Raw genomic sequence first — 23,802 nt, 5'->3', positions numbered from 1 at the left:
ACACTTGGACTCTAGTGGTCCACAACAGTAGGCCTTAAGTTCTGTTTTTTATGATTGTAAGATTAAAAATTTGATACCTTCGCCAAGGAGGTTATGTTTTCACTCCTGTCCGTTGGTTTGGTCTCTGTTTGTAAGCAAGAACAAACCCTGGACAGATTGCCACCACACTTAGTGTAAGGATGTGTTACTGTTCAGGGATGAAACAATTCAACATTGGTGCAGATCTGGATCAGGGGGGGCACAGATCAGAGGCATTTTTTCAGTTTCTTTAACATTGCGACATTTTCATTTTTTTTATCCGTGCGTCCGTCCAGTGACCCTTGACCTACCATGTTCTCTCCTCTGACATGGTTGTTTCTCAGTTTGTTTGCACATATGTCTAGGCTGTGAATTGTTGATCAGTATCCATTAGGTACAACTTGTGCTCATCTGTCATCTTGTTTATCTTCTTGTCTGTGTCCCATATAAATTACAGCTCTGTGTGTGTGTGTGTATTGATGTTACTGAAAATAAACATCTGAGGCTTCTGTAAGTGCGTTTCTGCAAAAATACATTAACCGTGGAAAGCTTTTTCGTCCTTCTTGCATGTGAGTGATTCTGATAGAGGCAGAGTCTCTGCAGACTTGGTTTTTGTTCCACTGATGATTAAGCTCAGGGGACTCAGAGGGTCGGAGTGGATACACAAACATGTGTTCAGTTATGAGGGCATTAACAGTCTTACAAATGTTGCAAATGTTGAGAAGTAAACTCTTTACCACAAAATAATTGCTGCTATTAAATATTTCGTCAATCTGCTGAACATATAATAATTTACAAACCATGTAGATAAAAGGTTATATTAGCTTGGGAACGTTGGATACCTGAAATTACTCCAGTAGTTTATTAAAGATTCAGTTAAAGTGCAAATAAATACTTTTTTAACAGCACATCCATTTTCATCTGTCTTCAGCATGGTGCCCCTCCCCGCGTAAGACCACACGCCATTTTGTCTTTCACACATCTGATAAGGAGATCAATGCTGGCAGAAGACACAGTTGGTCAAAGTGAATATCAGATTTCTTTAATAAACCTTTTAGTTGTTTGACAGTGCAGTTTGTCTGTCTTTGGATCTCGGTAGTGGAAGCTAATGCATTCCTGTCAAAATGACCAACACGCGCCCATGAATCAGAATTAAACTTGGTCTCAAATTAATGTTCTGAGCTATTCTTTAGTTTTTTTTTTCATGGGGAAGCTTCCTCAACATTTGTACAGATTATGAGTATTATTAATGTGGATTTAGTTTTTTGTTTTCCCGACCTCCCACCATTTGGAAGAAAAGGTGACAAATGCCTTTGTTGCTCATGTCGTAGAACTTATATTTAATTTTAAACTATATATTCCACCTTTTGACTGAACTCGTTGGATTCAGCCAAGTCCTCTACCCTTCACACTGAAGCTGTTTAAACTGCTGTCTTTTAAGCTGCCTCCCAGGGTCGATGTAGCACATATCTATGGTTATGCAGAGGAGACCCTTCCCCACCAATGTCCCTGTGTGAACCCTCAACAAACCCAGTGAACCTACTAAACCCTCACTGATTGGCTAGAAAACAGCAAGCATCACCCAATGCAGTATCAATGTGGTCAACTGATTTATGATCCCTCCTGACCCCTCCTCATTCTAGTAGTATTGATCCCTTGTGTAACTGCCTGCATTACATTGGTGCTAATCCGCCTTATTCGCTGACATGAGAAGTAAATTAAGCCCTTTTTTTCACTCCAGTTGTTGATAAGCTAACATAGTTGTTTGTTTACCTTTGGTAAATTGTCTTCAGATGCTGCGGACTAAAGGGAGCTCACGTGGACAGGGATTAGATAACTCAGATCGGTCCAAGGGTTTACCTATGTAAAAATATCCTCTCAAGTGTTTCTGTGCAGGTTCGAATTTTCACTGATCCAGGTCATGTGTGTGTGTGTGAGTGTGTGTGTGTGCGTGCGACCTCTAGGTCAAAGTATTAAATGCAGGCTAATCCTGAATAGACTTGTACGTGTTGCATGTATTTACAGGTTAGTGCGTCTGAGCGGTCTTGGGTCTAAATTAGAAACAGCAGCCAAATTTAGTTTGAACTCTCTGAGATGAGGTGAATTGAATTGAAATAGTGTTTTATTCCTCGTTATGAAAACAGCTACATGTAAATATGTCATATAGGTCCTGAACTGAAGCAGATTGATGATTGTTAAAGTAGCACTGTGGCACATTTTGAATCTATTGGAGTTGCTATAAAACAGTTGATTTATTAATCAGTTAATCAGAAAGGTCCTAATTAGTAATCTGTCAAGGAACAAGAATGTCCACTATTTGCAGGTGTATTTATAGAAGTTATGAAATAAACAGTGCACATACTAAATATGTTTGAGTCTTATTTGACCTCTTGTTTGTTCCCACAATGCAATGTACAAAGGAAACTGCTCAGATTTAGGACATATATGATTTTTTGCACTAAATATAAAGGACAGAGGAGGCCATATTCGTTTTGGTGCTATGTAAGATGAAATTATTGCAATCAAAATAAGTTTGATCTTAGGGTGACAATAGAGAAACTCAGGGGATGACAATTCATTCTTAAGGGGTTCATGAAACTGTTAACAAAAATGTATGGCCATCCAATACCTTGACACGACCTTTAACACAAAACAATAAACATTAAAAAAAAGCAATATACAATTTTTAATGACGTGTAGTTAATCAATAACCAATTGAAAAATTTAACTTTTAAATACTTAACGATTTATCAATTGCCCACGGAAATAATAATAATAAATAGAAACATATAGATTCTACATTCAGAAACGAGGTTTAAAAAAAGTCAGAAACAAGGTTACAATCTGTAATCTATTAAAGAACACAGCATTTTTTAAACGGATAATCATTTGATGATGTTAGAAAACTTATAAAATAATTCAAATCTTAAAGATTATTTTTCAAATACAGTATTTGGACAGAGAATGTGTTATGTTGCCTTTTGAATGAAAACAGCCTGACATGATTGGTACACCCCCCCACCACCACTGTGGCCTCATACACTAGGCTTCACTATTGTGTAATTCTGTTACACAAGCAGGGGGATGTGATGACGACTTAAGTCTGTAAGCCAGTCCAATATAAAAGGAAGGTGTTATACAATATCCATTTTTAGAACCGTAAAATTAAGTGTCGCTGATTTTGATTGTTCATTATTTTGTAAACTTGCAAACGACCTGTACTCAGGAAATGGGTGGAGCACGGTCCAGTGACATAGATGCAGGGTGTCATCTGTCCCCGAGGCTCTTAATGAATCAAACGAGGAGATTGATCTGTTGTAAGTGGTTATACATTTAAAAAGATACATCTCCACAACTCCATCTTAAATAAATTGAATCTACAGTCTACACATTCTGAACTCACACAATCACTTCTTTTTTAGGTAAAAGGGAAAAGCTTTTTAAAAGACCACACTTCGGCTCGATGCTCTTTAATTCAAAGTGTAAAGTCCGTCCGTCCGTGCGTGCCGTGTGCATGTGTGTCTTTGTTAGGACCATTATGAACCTACAGAGTGAGGTCCTCACTTTCTGACCCACTTTTAATGGGCTGTTTCATGGTTAACACTTTCATGGCTAGGGGTATGCTTTTAGTTTTGATGGTTAGGGTAAGGGGCTAAGGAATGTATTATGCCAATGAATGTCCTCGCTAAGATAGATGCACAAACCTGTTTGTGTTTCTTTGTGAGAACTATATCAAGGCTCAGACCTTGGCAGGATATTCACTGAACCTCACCTCTAAACAGCTGTGGAAGGTTAAATGTGTGTGTGTGTGTGTGTGTGCGCACTATGCCCTTCCATATTGGCATATCTTGTATAACTTTACTTTTTCCGAGCTGAACAGTGGCATTATTAGGCAGATCTTATGTAAGTTGGCTTATGCAAGCAGCCGTCTTCTTGTTGCCTCCCCTCCTTTATCATTCATTTTTATTCCTCCCTCCCCACCCCCACCTCTCTCTCTCTCTCTCGATCTCTCGATCTCTCAGGGGCTTTCTAGAGGTAATAACATGGTGTCTGTTGGTACCGAGCAAGTCTTTCAGTATTGGTCCATTAAGCATTACATTCCTGTGTAAAAATCCTCTGTATCATTTGCCTGAATCACCCGCTGTGGCTGTGATGCAAAATAAAGTGGTAAGAAATGGTGTGTGATCAAAAAAGATGCTGACAATGGGTTTCATGCTTGCAATGGACACTGATCTTCTCTGCATGTGTTTTTGTCCTAAAATGGCACTTTAAAACTCAAACAATGCCTCCATGTCAGAAGTAATCAGTTTGTCCACTCTGGAGAAGTTCGCCTTGTAGTCGGTAAATACTGTGTAGAATGAATAGCAACTATAAAAGGTAAGAGATGGGATTTCTGCTTGGATTCACTACATTACAAGTCATTTAGCTGCAGTTTTATCCAAGGAGTGTCATCATTCAGTGCTTTCAACATCTATGAGGGGTCATTCCGGGTTCAGCATTTTGCCCAAGGACACTTCGGCATTGGCTGGTATTCGGGCCACCGGCGTTCTGGTTGGAGGACAACCACTCTACCCCTCAGCCAAAGCCTGAGGGGTAGAAACATTGTTGTCAAGGAGACCTTTTGTAACGCCTAGCAGTGTTTCCAAACGTCTCTCTTTTAAGCAATCGAAAACTCCACCTACTCTGCCACTTTCACGTCTGCTCCAGCTGCTTGTGGTCGACTATAGGCTCATTTACCTCTGAAAAGACATATGTCCGTTTCAAATAATGTAACATCACTGCCCACGTACTACCCTATGGTCATCTCGCTTGCACAACAGGCTACACTGCCCCACACAGTTTTGTCTGTTTCGTCTGTATCCATGTGCTCTCAGAAGTAGTGCACAAATACAGACTAAATGATCTGAGTATGGATAGATGGAAATAAAAGATAGATTCCTGGATACCGGTGCTGAACTTGATCTACTGGATGGTTGTTTTTAGACATGAAGTGTGGAGAATCTGGGTCTGGACTTGAGACTTTACTCATGTACAATTCAGCTAGAGAATTTCTGCTCAGATCATGTGTCTTGTCTTTTTAACAGCACATCGATTTCTGCATTTGCCCTTATCACCGAAAGCTCTCTTGACTTATTTACTGGTGTCTTCTAACTCTAGAAAAAGTCCAGAGCCTTTTACTTGGACATCGTCTTTCTCACATACAGCCCCTCCGGAAAAGATTAACCGGAGTTAAGTGCATGTCTGAAAGCAGCTTAAATGAGTCTGTCCCCGCAAAAGATCTTTACTCACTGTTGTCTGTACTCCCACCACATTCTCCCACCACATTCTCCCTTTGGTTTCTAGTGTCAGGTTCTCGCCTGTTCGAAGTTTGAAAAACAAAACCTTTCTTTGAATGAAAGGTTTCATATCAGTATCAGTTAACCGAGAGACCGGAAATTAGTTTGCAACACTTTTCAAAATCCATTAATCCTGACATCTGATTAAAAAAATATATATATATTAGGGATGTCCCGATACAACTTTTTCACTTCCGATACGATACCGATATTGTAGCCTTGAGTATTGGCCGATACCGATATCAATACGATACGATATAGGCACAAATCATACATATATTTATTCCTTATTTTGTTGTGTGGAATGTTAGAAAAGGCTTGATAAAGTGATGTTACTGTTACTGATGTTGTAGTGATATAACAGAAAACAATAGTCAGCAACAGTAGGTATAGGAAAAACTGACCCATTTATTATTAACCAATTGGTTACATAAATTTTAACCTTCAACATAAGAGTATTACCTCAACAAATCCAATGAAAACAAAATGTTATATTTAAAGTGCAAAATAACCACTGGTTACCAACATCATTATACAATTGAATAGAATAAATTAAATTTTAAAGTGCAAACAATTCAAGTTCACTTCAGTTATTTTTCTACTGTCAGCATATGTTGGAAACAACTGTGGGCAGGGACAAAAACAACAAAAACTATAGGAATAATGTAGCCAGGTTCGAGGTGCTCCATTAAGCGTTTAAACCCGACATTACTCACCACCGACAGGGGCTGGTCATCAAGCACAATAAACTGGGCTATCTTTTCTGTTATGGCCATTGCCTTTTTGCTGTCCCGTGGTAGTTTGTCATAGCCTGGATGCCAGACGAATTTAGCCCCGCCCACAACAGATTTGGTCGGGCAGTTCGGTCTGGGGTCGCTCCATTGGGAAAAAATTATGGCCGGACTGGGCCAATCAGATTGTCAGGGCGGGCTTTATACGATGATTGACAGATGATCAACGGTGACGTAAACCACGTCACCAAAGTGCCCTCGGGTTGAATTCGTTTTCAACAAACATGCCTGCCGCTGGCGAGCTGAGATGTGTAGATGCTGCCATTGAGTCTGTTTTAGAAGACATCGACAGCGCATTCATTTTGAAAGAGGAACACAGAACGTGGAGGCGACGCCAGAGCACCGCGCTAATCCCTATCGCCCCGGCGCTTGGCTGTTCACACCGGACACTGAAGCGACGCTGAACCGCCGGGCAGCGCTAATAATATCACCCGTTGATCCAGTAGATCGCTGCACGGCTTTTTTCTGCCGGTCACACCGGAGGCTGAAGCACCGCGCTGCGCCAAGGCTGCCTCGCGGTGCTTCAGCCTCCGGTGTGACCGGCACAAAGTTTTAACATGGGAGTGGATGGGAGCCAGCTGTTATTTAAGGCTTGGCGCTGCGCTGAAGCGTCCGGTGTGAACCCAGTAAATAACTCACAATGCGTTGCTTAGCATACGTCACATACTACGTTGCTCTGATTGGTTGTAGGTCTATCCAATTGAGCGAAGAGGAATTTTACTTCCTGGTCAGTTGAAACACGCCCCATAATTTTTTCCCAATGGAGCGACTCCAGACCGAACTGCCCGACCAAAATGTTGTGGGCGGGGCTAAGTTCGTCTGGCATCCAGGCTAAGTTTGTCACGTCTTGCAAAGCTTTCGGCCAGCGTGGGTTGCTGAAGCGAGCCAGAGGCTTGTTGCTTCGCCTTGCTGCTCTCGCGAAAATCCTCATGTTCTTTTTTGTGGTGTTTTTTCAAATGTGCGATGAGGTTGCTTGTATTGAACCTTCCCGGTTCTGTCCCTCCACGGGACACTTGCGCCTGACAAATGTTGCATTTAGCTGCAGCGTCTTTGTCCGAGTTTACGGTAAAATACTTCCACACAGCCGACATCACTACACCTTGCTGTAGGCACACACGTTGTCGTTGTTGTGATCACGTGGGCTGTGCATGCTGGATCAGAGACGCTCTTCTTCCGCGGCCGGCACCAACGTTAATTAAGGGGCATTACCACCTACTGTGTTGGAGTGTGATCAAACCAGAGTCACCTATTATAGAAGTCCTGGAGCGGTAAATGGACAGCTTATATCGGAGCGCTTATATCGGAGTTTTTAGATTCAGTCCGATAAAATCCGATATTCACTTTTTTGGCTGATATCGGACTGATTTCCGATATCAATATCGGATCGGGACATCCCTAATATATATTCTCTGGTTTCATATTCTTAAATAATAAGATTTACTTCTTGTATGTGTTAAGAATTAGTTCATATTAATTGGTTAATGAATCATTAATCTTTAACACCAAATTTAACAGCAACTTCTTCTGGTGCATTACTTTCTCAGAACTAGATTCCACATGTGTAGTATTGGTGTCCTATTTTTTTGCTGGAAAAATGTAGGTTATCTCCCTCCCCCCCGTTTGGTCACGAGGTGGGGGGTGTTTTTAGGACACCAGACAGACTAGACTTCTCCCCTCCCCCGATCCCTTTTTCATTAAACCCCCTTCTCTCACATCTCTTGTCTTCGTCCATCATCTTTCATGCTTCTCTTTTCTTTATTCTTACCCTCACATTTTGCCCTCTTTAACATCCCGTTTCCATATTCAGAGAATTTAAATTGCTGATCACTCCGTCTGGCCCTGTCGCGAGAAACGCTCTCAAAATGTAATGTTGGCTCAATCAGAGATCTGTGGATAACGCTCCTGGCCCTGCTATAGGGGGTTATGTAAGGTAAGAGGATGCAGGGGTAGAGCAGGAATGTTTACTTTTTTGTTCAAGTCTTCAACTCACCCTATGTGAATAATGAATGTAAAAGCTCTGTCTTTGCACATTAACAGTAGTTTGGAAGTCTCATCAATTCAGTTATTTGATCATGAAATATTTGCTTGATTTGTTGAAACCACTGGTTACTGTGGTAACCGCAAGCATGTTTAAAGATACAGGTCCTGTCTGTATTCATGGATCTATAAAAAGATGGGATTCTGCTGATAATAGAGTTCGGTTCATTCAGTTTGTCATCTGATGAAAAGGGTTTCCTGGTTTCATTGTGTCTTTTTTTAACCTTTAAACTAGGGCTGTGAAATGATTAAAATTTTTAATCAAATTAATGATTGTGATTAATCACATTACCGATTTTTTTCGGAATATTTTTGTGAAAACAAGATTTATGACATTTAACTTTTCTTTTGTGCTGCAACTCAGCAGTTCTTCAGCAGTTATCATTGCTTTTCCATATGGAACATTAATATAATCTTCATCCTAAACAGAATTCGGGTTCCTTAGCCATTGTGTGGTTGAATAAAACTTTTTTTTTAAAATTAAACAGAAATTATTTGAGCTTCTTAGCCATAGGATGGTTGACATTTTTTATATTTTTTGTCACACAACCATTAACCACACCATGATACAATCTAATGCCTCTAAAGGCCCTCTTAGCTACTCGGTCTTTAGCCAGTTGGTGAGGCAAACTAACTTGTTCAAATTCTCTGACAGTAAAGCTGACCGCTTCTTTTGCACAATGTGTCCGGCGAGTGAGTCTGGTTTGGCGCATTCCACTTGAACGCCCCTCGCCGATCAACACATGCTTCGCGTTGCGGTGGTTAGGCGGGTATTGCTACGGTGAAACGATAACGTCTTCTCGCAGAGTGTGCATATCACCTTGGTTTTACTGAATGTTCGATCTTTGTTTTTTTGGAACACGATCTTCCCGTCCAGAAGGTCCTCAGGTTCATCAGAATTATCCATGTTGTTTGTTTGTTTGAATGGCAGCTGCCGTCTGACTGCATTAGAGCGGCGACTAGTGCAGAGGCGGCGGAATTGGAAGGTCCTTCTGCGCATGCGTTAAATGCGTTAAAAAAAAAAAACGAATTAATCCTGTAATTTAATCATAACGCGTTAACGCGTTATTTTTCACAGCTCTACTTTAAACCATAAACATGCGAACTATAGAGTTCTTAATCAGTATTTTTCATCAGGGGGAAATAGTGTCTGAGTCTGTTTGACTGTTCTCCGGCTTCCTCCCACAGTCCATAGACAAGCAGATTAGGAGTCGGTTAAATGGAGACCCTAAATTGAGCAGAGGTGAGAATGTGTTTTTGTCTCTGTATATTGGCCCTGTGATTTGCTGGCGACCTGTCCAGGTTATACCCCGCCTCTCACCCAATGTCAGCTGAGGCTCCAGCGAGCCCTGCGACCCTCAAAGTGGTATAGAAAATAAATGGGTGAATGGAAATAGTCTGTTCTAGATTGATAACTATCTCATTAAAGATTCAGTGTGTAAGATTAAGGTGAAAGGTATCCATTGGCAGAAATTGAATATAAATTTATACTATTGAAGTTTTTTAACTTTTGTGTTTCATCGAAATTGTACTAATTGTTTTCTTTACCCTTTATATTTAAATACTATATATTTACATCAGGAGCAGGTCCTCTCTAGAGTGCCTGCCACGTGTTCTTTTTTATATTTGGAAGAGGAGGTTGAGGTGAGGGGTAGCTGCAACATGACACCATCACTAAATTCTACACACTGAACCGTTAATCACCCCAAAGCACAGTGTGTACTTTTGATCTTGCCTCTGTTTAAAATGAATCTCAAGCAAACACACCTGTACATGCTTCAGAAATGGAGCAGGTTGTTTTCAGTCTACTTAACAGTGAAGTTAAGTGTCGTCTGAGAGGATTTGATAGCTTTAGGTTATTTTAATGTAGAAGACATCAGCACTGTCTTAGTTGTTACTTTGTACTGTGAACAAAAGCTGCATTTAAATTCTAAAACTTCTCAGGTTCAGTTGTTTGGTTTCATCTAAAACGTCTTTGTATCAAAAACAACATGAAAGTTGCTCTTGTCTCATGTTCATTTTCCAACCGGTTCCATTTGTAAGCTCTCTTGTTCTGAACAATAAGCTTCACCTGCGCCGCTCCCTGTGGAGCAGAAAGTGTGTCAGATCAGTGCAAAGCCGAAGGCAACACATCGAGGCGTTTGTAGGGGAGCTCCAAAACAGCTTGTTGCAAAGGATTCATTCAATAACACACTTACCTGCAGAACATAATGCAATGATGTGCAACAGCCCTGCAGTAAATCTTACATCTGTGAGGCTTTTTAAAACTGTGTCATGGATTTCTGCTCAGCCCTGTTGGCAGATTCTCGGCATTAATTTGTGGTGAACGATTTCATTAGATCTTAATATGTTTGTATCATTTTCTGCACCCAGGAGATGTCAGTCATGCATCAATAAATGGTCTTTGAGAAACGTTAAATGTAATTTTCTCAGAATTATGGCCGGGCCGTTGCATCTGATTACATATTTGACCGTAAAGTCATGTCAGGTAAGAAGAAACAGAATATGTGTGACCTACATGGAGCCGCTCAGAGCAGCCAAACCTTCAGAGAAGTGTACGTTATGTAACACATATTTTACAGTGGGACGGCCTGACATGACCAGAGCAGTTTGGCCTGCTTGCCTCTGCTATATTGTATTACCCAGCACATGAGGCCAAAGAATCCAAGTAGTTTTTGGCTGAATGTGACTTCCAAGTTATGTAGTTTAATAGCAAGCTGTACTGTGTCTCTGTGGGAGTTTCGTGTGATCTGCTTTTCAGTATGTGTAGTGTAAGTGCAATGTTGCTTCCCTGTCTATTTTCAAGAGAGCGATCTTAAAGTTTGAGAGCTGGACTTTTTAGATTTAATGTTCGAATGCTCTCATTCAAATCCCTGCGCTCACACTCAAGCCGTTTTCAGACATGACCTGTGGGTAAAATCCGGAGCTTCTACAGCACACAGACACCGTCGGCGCCTCTTTTCGCCACAAACTCTCTCGTCATCTTCTTCTGTCTCGTCTACGTGTATGACGCCTTAAGATATATTTGTTTCATTTTTGTGTCCATCTCCTGTTAGAAGCATGATAAACCCCCCCCCAACTCGCTCACTCTAAATCCAACAAGGGGATTCCCTGTTGTGCTTCAACATCGAATTCTCATGGATTTCTACGGACTTAATACTAGAAGGTCAGGAGTGGAAATACCACAGAGACTGCAGTGCGTTCACACATGCACCTCCTCCATAGGAAATACGGAGCATGTCTGAAAGCAGCTTTTCAGTGAATTTTGGAACAGTCGTTAAGTACGCCCCTGCTGGAGGACGTCAGGCTGTGATCCGGCTCTTATGGGGTTGGCAGCAGATCGCAGATAAAGTGATCTAATTTTGGTCAGCTGTCTCAGTTCGGCCGGACTGTACCACTTTGGTCACTTGAGCATGGAAGACAGCATGTGCTTACTCCAACTTTAACTTTCTAAAGAGAATATCTTCAATAGTAGTACTAACATTTACTCATACCCTCTACTTACGAGCACAGCAGTGTTAGTCGCAGATGTTCAATTTGTATATTCACCCACCACCCGTGACAGACGCAAAGAAAGACCTCCCAGCCAAATTCTGCAGCCGCCACATCCCTGACATTTGATGTTACATAAGGGTGTCACTGATCCAAGTACGGTATGTGCTTGTTCCCCGTTTAACTGTAGTCTACTTTCCCAGCAGTGGTTCATCTGTGGTTGGAAACCGTGTCATGGTCTCTGACTCTTGTGGGCAACAGAGTGTGAGAATAAACACCCAATGTACCAAAGTGTCCTGTTGCAAGAAATGACTCAGGATTTGTTTTCTCACAGCGGGTTAATTTGTGCTGGATCAGAAATGCAAAATGATGCTCACATTATTACTGTAACATTGTGGCGTTAGAATTCAGAGAACTGCTGTCGTGGTTTGAACTCTTGGTCCTATATTCTCAAATTTGTCTTTGACTTAAAAGGTTTGTTTCTGTACAAGTTCCTTTAAGTTGACTGAACTTAAGCTAGGATTTGAAAATCGTATTAAAATAATCTTTATTTCTTTTCTTTTGTTTAACAAAATGGATTTTTAACAGTGCCCCACAGTTTTGCCCTGATTGCTGGCTAGTTGTCTCAAGACAGAAAAGCACCATCTGTTGAAAGAACATACAGTGTTTTTATGATCATGTGCAGCACGGAAGTAGACATGGTGTTTTCACAGTGGTAAAGTTAGTCACACCATATCTTTAATTACTGTGATTACCGCAGTGATTTAGTTTGTGCTGTAACATCATGAGCTGCCCGTGCTCTGACCTTAGCTTGCAACTGTTAGCATAACGAAAAGAGTTGTCAACCTCATCCGTTTCTGCTCTGCTCCACTTGTTTTGTGTTGTTATTTTTTATATTTTATATTGTCATTAGCAGCTGACAGCTGATTTCCTTTTACGTATTGTTCTTACATGCTCAAACTTAGTTCATTATGGCTGTTTTGCTTTTATGTGCACATTATATTTACTTAAACTTGACCTATGGGATGTTTCCTCAGCAACTAAATCCTTCCTTCAATGTTCATGTTGTACATTTTATACTATTGGGATCATTATTCATATTTTTATAGATTTTTTTTTTCTTCAAAGATAAAACACTTTTTAGCACATTTTAACACTGTTGTGATAATACTGATAACCATTATAAGGTTGATCACTACAATAATGGTACAAGCTCTCACGCCATTACATGGAGGTAGATTGACGTGGTTGCTTCACTATAAAATGTCCGCGGGAGGAGGTAGAGCAGGATGGTTTGGATCATATAAAATGAGAAAAGAAACCACAGTGTCTTTAAGGCATTTTATTCTGTGGTAGACATCAACAGTATGTTTGCCTTGATGAGGATCAGTGCTCACACATTGTCTGTGTGATGTGTGTTCCCCCTTCACTCAGTCCTTGAGCTGATTTTAAGGAGGTTTTCAAAAAATGAGACGTAACGAGAGCCTGCTGTTTATTTCTGCTCATGACCTTGCTGCCATCATCCCAGCTATCCTGCCCTATTCTACAGGTTTACAGTTCTGCAGCTATCAGTGGCATCTGAGGTCATACACACATCTGTGTTTTTTTGGGAGACCAGAGTGTCAAAGTAAATCTGGAGTTCACCAAGTCCTTGGTTACTGGTTTTCAGAGGAGCAGCGAGTCCATGAAGTCTAGCTCTGTTTGATTTATGAGGCCTGTAAAACCGCCCGGTCGGAACAATGATTCAAGTTGGCTGGAGCTACCTGTTGTGTAATCTGCTGTGTAACGTTATGCAAGGTGAGCTGGGGGGTGATCAAAAGTAAAACTTGCTGTGATAGTACTGTGTGTCTGGCCTCATCTGAGTGGGAGTGAACACGATTTTAAGGCTTTGTTTTTAACCACTAGAGACAGCTAAGATCATAATTCTCCCTTTTTGGAGGGTATATTCAGGCCCATGCAAGAATTTGCTCACGGACCTCGATGAATTAATGTGATTCATGTCATTGTCTCGTGGAGAATCTTTGTTCTTTGCCATAATTTCTGTACTTTCAGGTCTTCTTGAATACTGTTGATGTCGATTATGATATCTGTAATAATGAAATTTGTGTTCTCGTCTGTACCTTTTGTAAAATTGACATTAAAATAGCGATCATGGCTCGTGTATACGTAACATAATAACTCTGCTATAAAACAAAACGGGAACAAAACTTTGCTTTTATTAAACCGCAGCTGAAAATGAAGGGCATGGCGGTAGCCTGTGGTTTCCCTTTATGATCGTTTCAGTCCAGCTCAGAGAAAAACCTGTATGTAATGAGTGTGTAATTTTGCTGCCGCTGCTGAGAGCTGGGGCTTTAAAAGCATCTTAAAAACTCCTGAGAGCACTTCAGGTCTCTCAGTGGTACATTTGCTGCTGTCTTTCATCCGCAGGTCATGATAATGTTGGTTACGTCTCACTCTCTCTCAGATGGATTTTGAAATGTTCCTTTCTTGTTTTTTAATAAATCAAAAATCCTGGAGAAGAACTTCATGTACTATGTCGCAGGAACAAAATATTCTGATGCATTTTCCTTCCCTCCTTGAAGAAAAAAAACATTATCAATATGAGTTCTGCTGTTGAAATTAAAATAGAATATCGGTTTTATGCTGCTCTCCGTTTCAGCTTTAACCCATTTGTGTGCAGTTGTTCATTTATTTGTCCTCTTTACTGCAGGTGTGTGTGGTCCTGCCATGCTGAGGTAGCAGCATCCTGCAGGTCAGGATGTCTGATGTAGAAGAGGGGCAGCTGAATGGGAGGAAGAGGGAGATGGCGATCTGTTACATCAGTGATGAAGATGAAGACAACGACGGAGACGATGAGGATGAGCGGATACCTGGTGAGTCCTGTTGCTCCCATTTTTTTTTGTCATTTACCAGAAACGAGAACCATGGAGGGATCCTTAAGGTAGTTTGTACTTCATCCACTCGTCATGCTGCAGGGTGAAGCACTGAAGCAGTTCCATACAACTGTATTTAATATAGTCTAGTTCATAATATATAAAACAAAAGTGAAAAAACTTTCCACAGTTACAATTTCTTTTAGTTTTTAGTGTCATTTATGTTGCATTTACGGACAAAAATGTGTGTCCGTTCCAAGCGATGTATCCGTCACATACCTCCATGCGTCCTTTACGTTGACCTGGTTGTTAAGCAATAAATGCACTAGAGGGCAGCACAGAGTGGAGAGTTTCTTTGACGACAAAAAACATGACGCTAGTTGAAGAAGTTGTGAGAATGCTGCTCTTCAGAACGAGCAAAAGGAGACGATTGGTCCCTTTTTTAATTAACATCATATAGTTTCTTACCATATCTCGCTCGACCTTCTAAAGTTTTGTGGTTGTTTCGCTTGACCTATTAGCTAGGCTGCCCCCCTCCCCCAGGATTTCTCGTGGTACTGCTCCATTTAATCTGTTTTGTCTGTTTTCGTAAACTGTCAGAAGAACTGCGGACGAAATGAACGCAGAGTACGAACAGTAGGCTTTGTTTTCATTTGTGTATCTAATGTTGAGCATAAATTGGCGCCTAAATCAGAAGTTTGAAGGCTGCATTTTAATCTGGGGGGACAATCATGTGATATGAGTTTTCAGGTGTGTGGTATGGATGAAGATTGTTTCTGATAAAAGCTTAAGTACAGGACAGAAATCAATTTAAAACAGTTATGGATGGAGCATACATGTCTGAAACTGTGTGTTGAACAGCACAAGGAAACCCCAATAGAAAAAAACTGATTACTTAAAACACAAAGATTTAAGTGTAAAGAGACAGATGTTGACAACTTTTGGCCTTGATAACATGAATCGAGGTCAAACTCCCGACAGTTTTCTTTTTTATAGTTTACTTCTACTCAGAGAACGATCTAAAGCCTCTTATTTCTCCATTTCCTCATTTTCCAGACATATAAAAATGTATGTGCAGACTCTCTTTCTTTTTAATGTTGCTGTTGGAACAAACTGAACCGCTGTCACGTCCACATGTGTGACCAGACCAGCTCAGCAACCTCTGACCGCTCTCCCTCAGGAGAAAACAAATCTCCTCAACCTTCTCCTGTCTCCTCCTCCCCCCATGTCTTCTGTTGCCAGTATGTGTTGCATAACCCAATGAATCATCTATTAGTTTTATTAGATGCGTGCTTGTGTGTGCTTGTGTGTGTGTCCGTACGCATGTGTGTGTGCGTGTGTCAGAGGAGTGTATTTTTGGGTGTAGGAGGTAAGATTTTAAACTTCAGTTGGATAACTGAAGTGGAGTGAGTCTTTGACATTCTGGAGAGAAACTTCTGTGGATTATTTTTGTGGCTCGTCACTGACAACAGCCGCAGTCAGAGGCATCATCATTTCAGGTGTTCCCACCTGTCCTTCCCATTTTGGTGAACGCGATATCTCAGGGAAGGCCATGGAGGAGTTTTATACAAACTAGCGCAATGCTAGTGATTCTATGAATGTTGCTGCCATGACTTGGACAATAGAATGAACTGAGAAGATTAAGATGTTCCAATGTCTCACAACCTCACAAAACAATAATTTGTAGGTTAACTTTATTAAATGAAGAAGTGATGACATTTTATATCCAATAAGTCAAAGGTCGGCTTCAAATGATCTGCACTTTTATTGCCAATATAAATCGTCATTGCTCAGGAACAGAATGAGAGATTGTGACTCGATTTCCTGCAACCTGACTGTTTGGCGGAGGCGTGCGACTGGAGGGCTGCAATTCTAGTTAGGATATGAAAAAAGAGATGGAGGAAGGCGGGACAGCGCAATCAGAAAGCACCTTGTTAAACAACTCGTCTCAGATTGCATAGACTAAACACATAACAGTAACATTTACCTCGGTGCTTTTTCATCGGATTCGAGACGGATTGAGAGATTTAACAGCAGGAATAAGACGTTTTCTGTAGTTTAAAGCTTTTTCTTCTCTTTTCTTTATTAACTCTCTCACTCTTTTTCTCGGAGTGTGTGATCATCTTCCTCCGTTTGTGTTTGTACTCAATTGAAATATAGATGTTGAAATATAGATCCAGTACAAAATGTACTGGCTTTTTGAGAATTAAAACTTGATTTAAGGGTTAAAGTTGTAGAATTACAAATGGGTTTGGTGTGCCCTTGTTTGGGGTTTTTCACTCGGCCATAGTTAGAGGTTACACAAGCGCATCATAAAATCGCCCGCCCACCCTGCGTAAACACATGTTGATAAATGTATGTTTATGTCTCTCCTTTCCTTGTGTTTCTGATTGTCTATTCTGTCTTTCCACTGCCAGTCTGTGTTGTTTGTTCAGACCTGTGAAGACGCACACACATATGCACACACACACACACACACACACACACACAAACACATGCTCTCAGAGTGTGTTGATCAGTATGAGGGCGAGATGATGATGAACCATTAATCATTCAACAAAAAGGGGTTCAGGTATGCTTGCCTTCCAACTCAGTTCTATAACTGTGGCTATGACCCAGCTACCATATGGGAGCTGGGCATTAGTACAGTGCCTGTTCTGACCTGCAGTTGGCCCTTGCTGCCGACCACTACTGTTGTTTACCACTGGCTGCTACAGATCACTGGTTGTATGTTAATACATTTTTTAAATATTATTAATGTACATATGATGTGTCCATATCTCACCAAATTCGGCACTACATTTTCTCTGGCAATATATATATATATATATATATATATATGTGTGTATCTATTCACTTAAACATACACACACACACCAGCATTTATTTAACGACACACTTTTGTTTGTTTCATTTTAATATGTGATTATGTATTTACTAAGCTGTATAGTCTTGCTGACCCTGTACACACTGCAGTTAATAGGCTTCTATATGCAAATACAAAAAAAACATTCTGTACCCTTTGAGCCACTGTATCAGATTTCGGGGGAAACGTCGTCACATCACAGTATTTCTGTCGAGCACTAAAAGCTGAAAATCTGAGTTTGTCGTCTTGGCTTGTGGTGGAGGGAGGGAAGTGTCTGAAGAAGGAAAAAAACACATTTACATGTTTATCTTCCTCACAAGTCTATTTTCTCTTGAGACATCATCACCCCCACTGTGGCCTGCGTCTATCCCTCTGTCGCCATAACAACCGTCACCAGGACGCCTGCCCCCTTCCCTTGGTTCGAGATCCCCATTTTCCTTCTCTTTCTACCTCATTGATTTTTTTTCATCACCAATCACTGAGTTCTTTCTTTCCCTACATTTTTCATTCTTTCTTCTTTTATTAATTACATTCATTGTATTCATGTCCATACTTTTATTTTCTTGATTTCCAAAGTATTTTCAAAGATGCGCTTTGCTCTTAAAGTTTCATTGAAATTCCTCACCCTCTTTCTATTTTAGTTTCTCCATAAATATATTAAAAAGACACACCATTTTATGATTTAGCAGTGAATCAGTTTAGAGTTGAAAAAGCCCAACAAGGGAACAAATAAAGTAATAATGAAGTGAGTGGCAGTTTAAAATCCATGTGACACAAGTGTTTAGAAGGTGTAGAAGTTGTTGCCACAAAACATCTTTTTTTTTATCATTAAAAAGATTATATAAAAATACTATTTCTTATTACAGTAATTGTGCATCAGTTTGATATGTGTCTTGTACATTGTTCTATGTCAAACAAAACGCGAGGTTTCTTATGATTTTGTTTTTCTTTTTTAACTGCACCTTGTCAGGTTGATTTCTAAAAAGTTTCATTAGTTTTTCAGCATCGCTGAGATTTTTCTCTGTAGAGGTTTTGAGTTGTCATGGTGACCACTACCACCACATTCAACAACCATGCTATATATAGATATCTATAACATGTATAACACATGCGCACACACTTACATGATTATTTTTAGAAAACATCTTTGGAAAAAGTTATCACATGATCATTTCAAAGCATCTATCCAATTCTCATCAGGGTTGTGTTTCTATGCCAATGCCAAAAATGTCCCCCTGATTGCATAAAAAACGATTGCATTATTAACGTACCTGTACAGTCATTGCTCTGTTTAGATTTATAACATTAATATAAATTTTTTAAATTGCAGACAAAAGAAAATAAACTGATGTCATGAAAAAGAATAAACAAATAAGCCCTAGAGTCACTGTCCTAATGAGTTCATCTGCCCAATAAGCATTTCTCAATAGGAGGTCAGCTGACCTGAAAACACATCTCCTTCAGATATCCGTTTAAACACTATTTTGCACAAAGCTACTTTCAGCATCAACTATAGCTTCAAATGAAGGACAAAAAAAACTACAATCGGAACAAAGTGAGAAACAACTGCAAGGCTGCTTAAGATATTATAGTTACCTCCTTCTACTGAAGTAATATGTAGTAATACACATTGACTTTATGATACAAAAATAAGTGTATTATCATAAATAAAGATTCATCCATGTAATATCCTCCACCTTTATTAAGAGTTATCATTGTGAAAAAACAATCCTTGTTCACAGCACTTAACAATGTTTTCTACTTAATAAAACAAATAAGATTTTATATAGGAACTATAGAATATGTGATTCACCTTTAAGTGCCGTCATCCTTGGAAAAAAAGCAGAACCAAGGCCATTCTTCAAACAGTGACATTGAGAAATGGATATGGGGAGGTGGAACCAGTGTCTTAAAATAAAATCTTCTGCAGTATCACAGCACTGTTGCGATGAGTTGCTGTGAATTCTAGATTTGGGCTTGTAGGTGTTTGCTGCAGTGCCCCAAATATATGAGGTGTCAAATGAATAACCTAACTAATGCACAGTACCTTCACAATGTATGCAGCAAGCTGTATCCAAGGCCACATCATTATACTGCACCTTACAGTTCAATACTGCATGCACATGCCCGGGAACATAGAATTTATTTTCGACATGATTATTAGAATAAAAGAGGTTCTTCTTCCAGAGGCGTCATGTCGTCCATCTCTGTGTACAGTATTTGCAGTGTTTAGATTGACATTTTAAGTAGGCACTAGTGCAGCTCTGAACGTCAGTTTGCTGAACCGTTTGTCACCTCATGCATCTAGATCAGGGGTGTCCAAACTTTTTGTCCCGAGGGCCACATACAGTCAAAACAACACAGGTCTGGGCCACTCACGCCACCACGCCCCCTGCCCTGGAGCGGACTGTTGACAATGCGACTCAACTGCGTCGCTCAGGGCGGTGGGGCGTGGCGGCGTTCTGAGGGACAGCTGGCAAGTCAGGAGAAGTTTAACACAGTGGGCCATAGTCCATTATATTACATTACATTTAGCTGACGCTTTTACCCAAAGCGACTTACATAAGTGCATCAACCCTGAGGGTACAAATCAAGAACAACCAGAATCAAGAAAGTACAATTTATCCAAAAATAAAGCAAAACAAAGTGCTATAAGTAAGGGCCATTAAAGTGCTACTAAATTGTTAGTTTTTTTTAAAATTATTTTTATATATTTTATTTTTAGACTTTGATGCAGGCCAATTAAAAATGGATGGCGGGCCGCAGATGGTCCGCAGGCCGTACTTTGGACACCCCTGATCTAGATGAAATGCCCACAGTGTCAGCGTGACACCTACAACATGTGTAAAATTAATGCATATCTGAATTATTTGCATGTGTTCAGAGGTTTGGTACTCATACACACATGTGTACTTTAGCTGTACCAGGTATGTGGCGAAGGTAGTGTTGGTTCGTCAGATAAAACACTTGACACCTCATAGTACCTCAAGCTTTTGTAGTGCATGTGTGGGTGTAGGTGAGTCTGCGTGAACAGATTGAGGGCTGCATGTTATTGGCCCTCCGTAGCTCAGATGATGCTGTAACGAGGTTTAGTCATACACACACACACACATACACACACACACACACACAAACATGTTCATGGACACGCAGTGACTCCAGAGAGCAGGAGAGTAATGGTCTGTTAATTAGCCTGTGGATCCCCTGCCTGTGTGTAGGCGTAGGTAAGCAGAGTGCACCCTGCAGAAAAACAAGATAACATGTTTCCTCCCACGAATGTCACAGAGACCTGCTGTTTTAATCAGCGAAGATGCATCATCTCGACAGCTTTGGTCAGAAGTGAAGTTGCAGGTAGTTACTTTTGCAAGGGAGAATACTCATGTAATAATCCCACATTTTTTACTTAAAACTTCCAAACAAAAATGAACAATGATCGACGGCTGTTTCCAGTAAACTAGCTGAGACAAAGTAAGCAACTAGCAACTAGCTCAGACAAAGTTAGCAACTAGTTAGCAACTAGAAGGTGACCATTTAGCAGCTACAGAGCCAGATGTCACACCGCTAGGCACAAACCAGCACTAAAAGGAGGGTAAAATACTGGACTTAATGTTCATCAAATCACGGTAAAGATCGGAAAAATACTGCTCTGAATTTTTTTTTATAAATAAATTTAAAAAAAACGTTACTTCAATCTCTAGTGGGATGGTCCTGCATTTGTACACCTGCCCTCCACCCAACTACCTACTGGAGAAATAAAAGCCAATTGGTTGTCTGTGGCAGCTTGTTTTCGACTCAAGAGTTACGTTTTTTTGTAAGGTGCCCTCCAGAGGCTGTAGTATGACATGGGCAAAGTAGGAAGTCAGGGATTGGATGGATGGATAAAACGTTCGATCCTTTGTGAGATGTCAGCAAAATTAAGAAATACTTATATTGACCCAAACTACCTTTGGGTTTGCAAGCAAGTAGTTTTGGGGCCTATACTAAACCAAACTGACCATTACTATTTTCAAGAGTTAAGGTTGACACAGGAGGTATTTCTGAATAAATTGTTTAAAAGTGCAATGATCAAGTTGTGTTTTTGTATTAAACGCTCATTAGTTTAAAGTATAATTTTAAAGAGGATGGCCAATGTCAAATTCTCTCAAAGCAACACTTTAGCTGAGCAACAGCGGCCTCTGCAGCCACAAGTGGTATTGAATCCTGGGCATCGAGTGCTTAAGCGTTAAGAAACAAAGTCTATCATTCTTCTGACTTGAGTTCCAACTGTGGGGTTCCACTCACTGAACTGAAACGCGGGGTCCTATGTGTATTCCTCAAGATCCCAGTGCTGTACTTTTAACAAACACACCAAACTCAATTTAGAATTCTTGATATTTTAAGTTTCCTCGCTGAATAGCAGAAATGCTTTTTAACTGATCAACAGTTCTCTCTTGAACGCGCTGGGCCTGATTTCTGATATTTTAAGCATAGGACTTTAATTCAGTTGGGCACATTTCATGAGAGATCGTACGGACGGATCAAGTCACTGTAGTATCAAAATGATTTTGAAGCTGTCTAAGTAGGGATGTCCCGATCCGATATTGATATCGGAAATCAGTCCGATATCAGCCAAAAAAGTGAATATCGGATTTTATCGGACTGAATCTAAAAACTCCGATATAAGCGCTCCGATATAAGCTGTCCATTTACCGCTACAGGACTTCTATTATAGGTGACTCTGGTTTGATCACACTCAAACACAGTAGGTGGTAATGCCCCTTAATTAACGTTGGTGCCGGCCGCGGAAGAAGAGCGTCTCTGATCCAGCATGCACAGCCCACGTGATCACAACAACGACAACGTGTGTGCCTGCAGCAAGGTGTAGTGATGTCGGCTGTGTGGAAGTATTTCGCTCAATTGGATAGACCTACAACCAATCAGAGCAACGTAGTATGTGACGTATGCTAAGCAACGCATTGTGAGTTATTTACTAACCCGGGTTCACACCGGACGCTTCAGCGCAGCGCCAAGCCTTAAATAACAGCTGGCTCCCATCCACTCCCATGTTAAAACTTTGTGCCGGTCACACCGGAGGCTGAAGCACCGCGAGGCAGCCTTGGCGCAGCGCGGTGCTTCAGCCTCCGGTGTGACTGGCACAAAGCCGTGCAGCGATCTACTGGATCAACGGGTGATATTATTAGCGCTGCCCGGCGGTTCAGCGTCGCTTCAGTGTCCGTTGTGAACAGCCAAGCGCCGGGGCGATAGGGATTAGCGCGGTGCTCTGGCGTCGCCTCCACGTTCTGTGTTCCTCTTTCAAAATTAATGCGCTGTCGATGTCTTCTAAAACAGACTCAATGGCAGCATCTACACATCTCAGCTCGCCAGCGGCAGGCATGTTTGTTGAAAACGAATTCAACCCGAGGGCACTTTGGTGACGTGGTTGATTACGTCACCGTTGATCATCTGTCAATCATCGTATAAAGCCCGCCCTGACAATCTGATTGGCCCAGTCCGGCCATAATTTTTTCCCAATGGAGCGACCCCAGACCGAACTGCCCGACCAAATCTGTTGTGGGCGGGGCTAAATTCGTCTGGCATCCAGGCTATGACAAACTACCACGGGACAGCAAAAAGGCAATGGCCATAACAGAAAAGATAGCCCAGTTTATTGTGCTTGATGACCAGCCCCTGTCGGTGGTGAGTAATGTCGGGTTTAAACGCTTAATGGAGCACCTCGAACCTCGCTACATTATTCCTATAGTTTTTGTTGTTTTTGTCCCTGCCCACAGTTGTTTCCAACATATGCTGACAGTAGAAAAATAACTGAAGTGAACTTGAATTGTTTGCACTTTAAAATTTAATTTATTCTATTCAATTGTATAATGATGTTGGTAACCAGTGGTTATTTTGCACTTTAAATATAACATTTTGTTTTCATTGGATTTGTTGAGGTAATACTCTTATGTTGAAGGTTAAAATTTATGTAACCAATTGGTTAATAATACATGGGTCAGTTTTTCCTATACCTACTGTTGCTGACTATTGTTTTCTGTTATATCACTACAACATCAGTAACAGTAACATCACTTTATCAAGCCTTTTCTAACATTCCACACAACAAAATAAGGAATAAATATATGTATGATTTGTGCCTATATCGTATCGTATTGATATCGGTATCGGCCAATACTCAAGGCTACAATATCGGTATCGTATCGGAAGTGAAAAAGTTGTATCGGGACATCCCTATGTCTAAGATTAAGTAGTTGCATAATGTTGCTTAAAGTTTGGTAGAACAATCGTCAAATCGCATTTCATAACGTCTGTGTGTGTTTGCATGTGTGTGTGACCTGATTATGGTCCAAACAAGGTGATGTGTAGGAGGTGATACAGTAACACCAGCTGGTCTC

General features: G+C 40.6%; 1 protein-coding gene across 1 annotated transcript in view; it reads left to right on the top strand.

The window, feature by feature from the left end:
- Nucleotides 1-23,802, top strand: part of LOC128442667 (helicase ARIP4) — a 66,438-nt gene that overhangs the window by 5,878 nt on the left and 36,758 nt on the right. Inside the window, exon 2 of the mRNA XM_053425222.1 lies at nucleotides 14,385-14,547. Coding sequence (XP_053281197.1) covers nucleotides 14,433-14,547 — 115 coding nt within the window. The 5' untranslated portion in view covers nucleotides 14,385-14,432. The remainder of the gene's footprint in view (nucleotides 1-14,384; nucleotides 14,548-23,802) is intronic.

Source organism: Pleuronectes platessa, chromosome 6 (assembly GCF_947347685.1).
Source record: "Pleuronectes platessa chromosome 6, fPlePla1.1, whole genome shotgun sequence".
Lineage (NCBI taxonomy): Eukaryota > Metazoa > Chordata > Actinopteri > Pleuronectiformes > Pleuronectidae > Pleuronectes > Pleuronectes platessa.
Note: the sequence above shows the minus strand (reverse complement) of the source record. Positions and strands in the feature narration are given on the sequence as shown.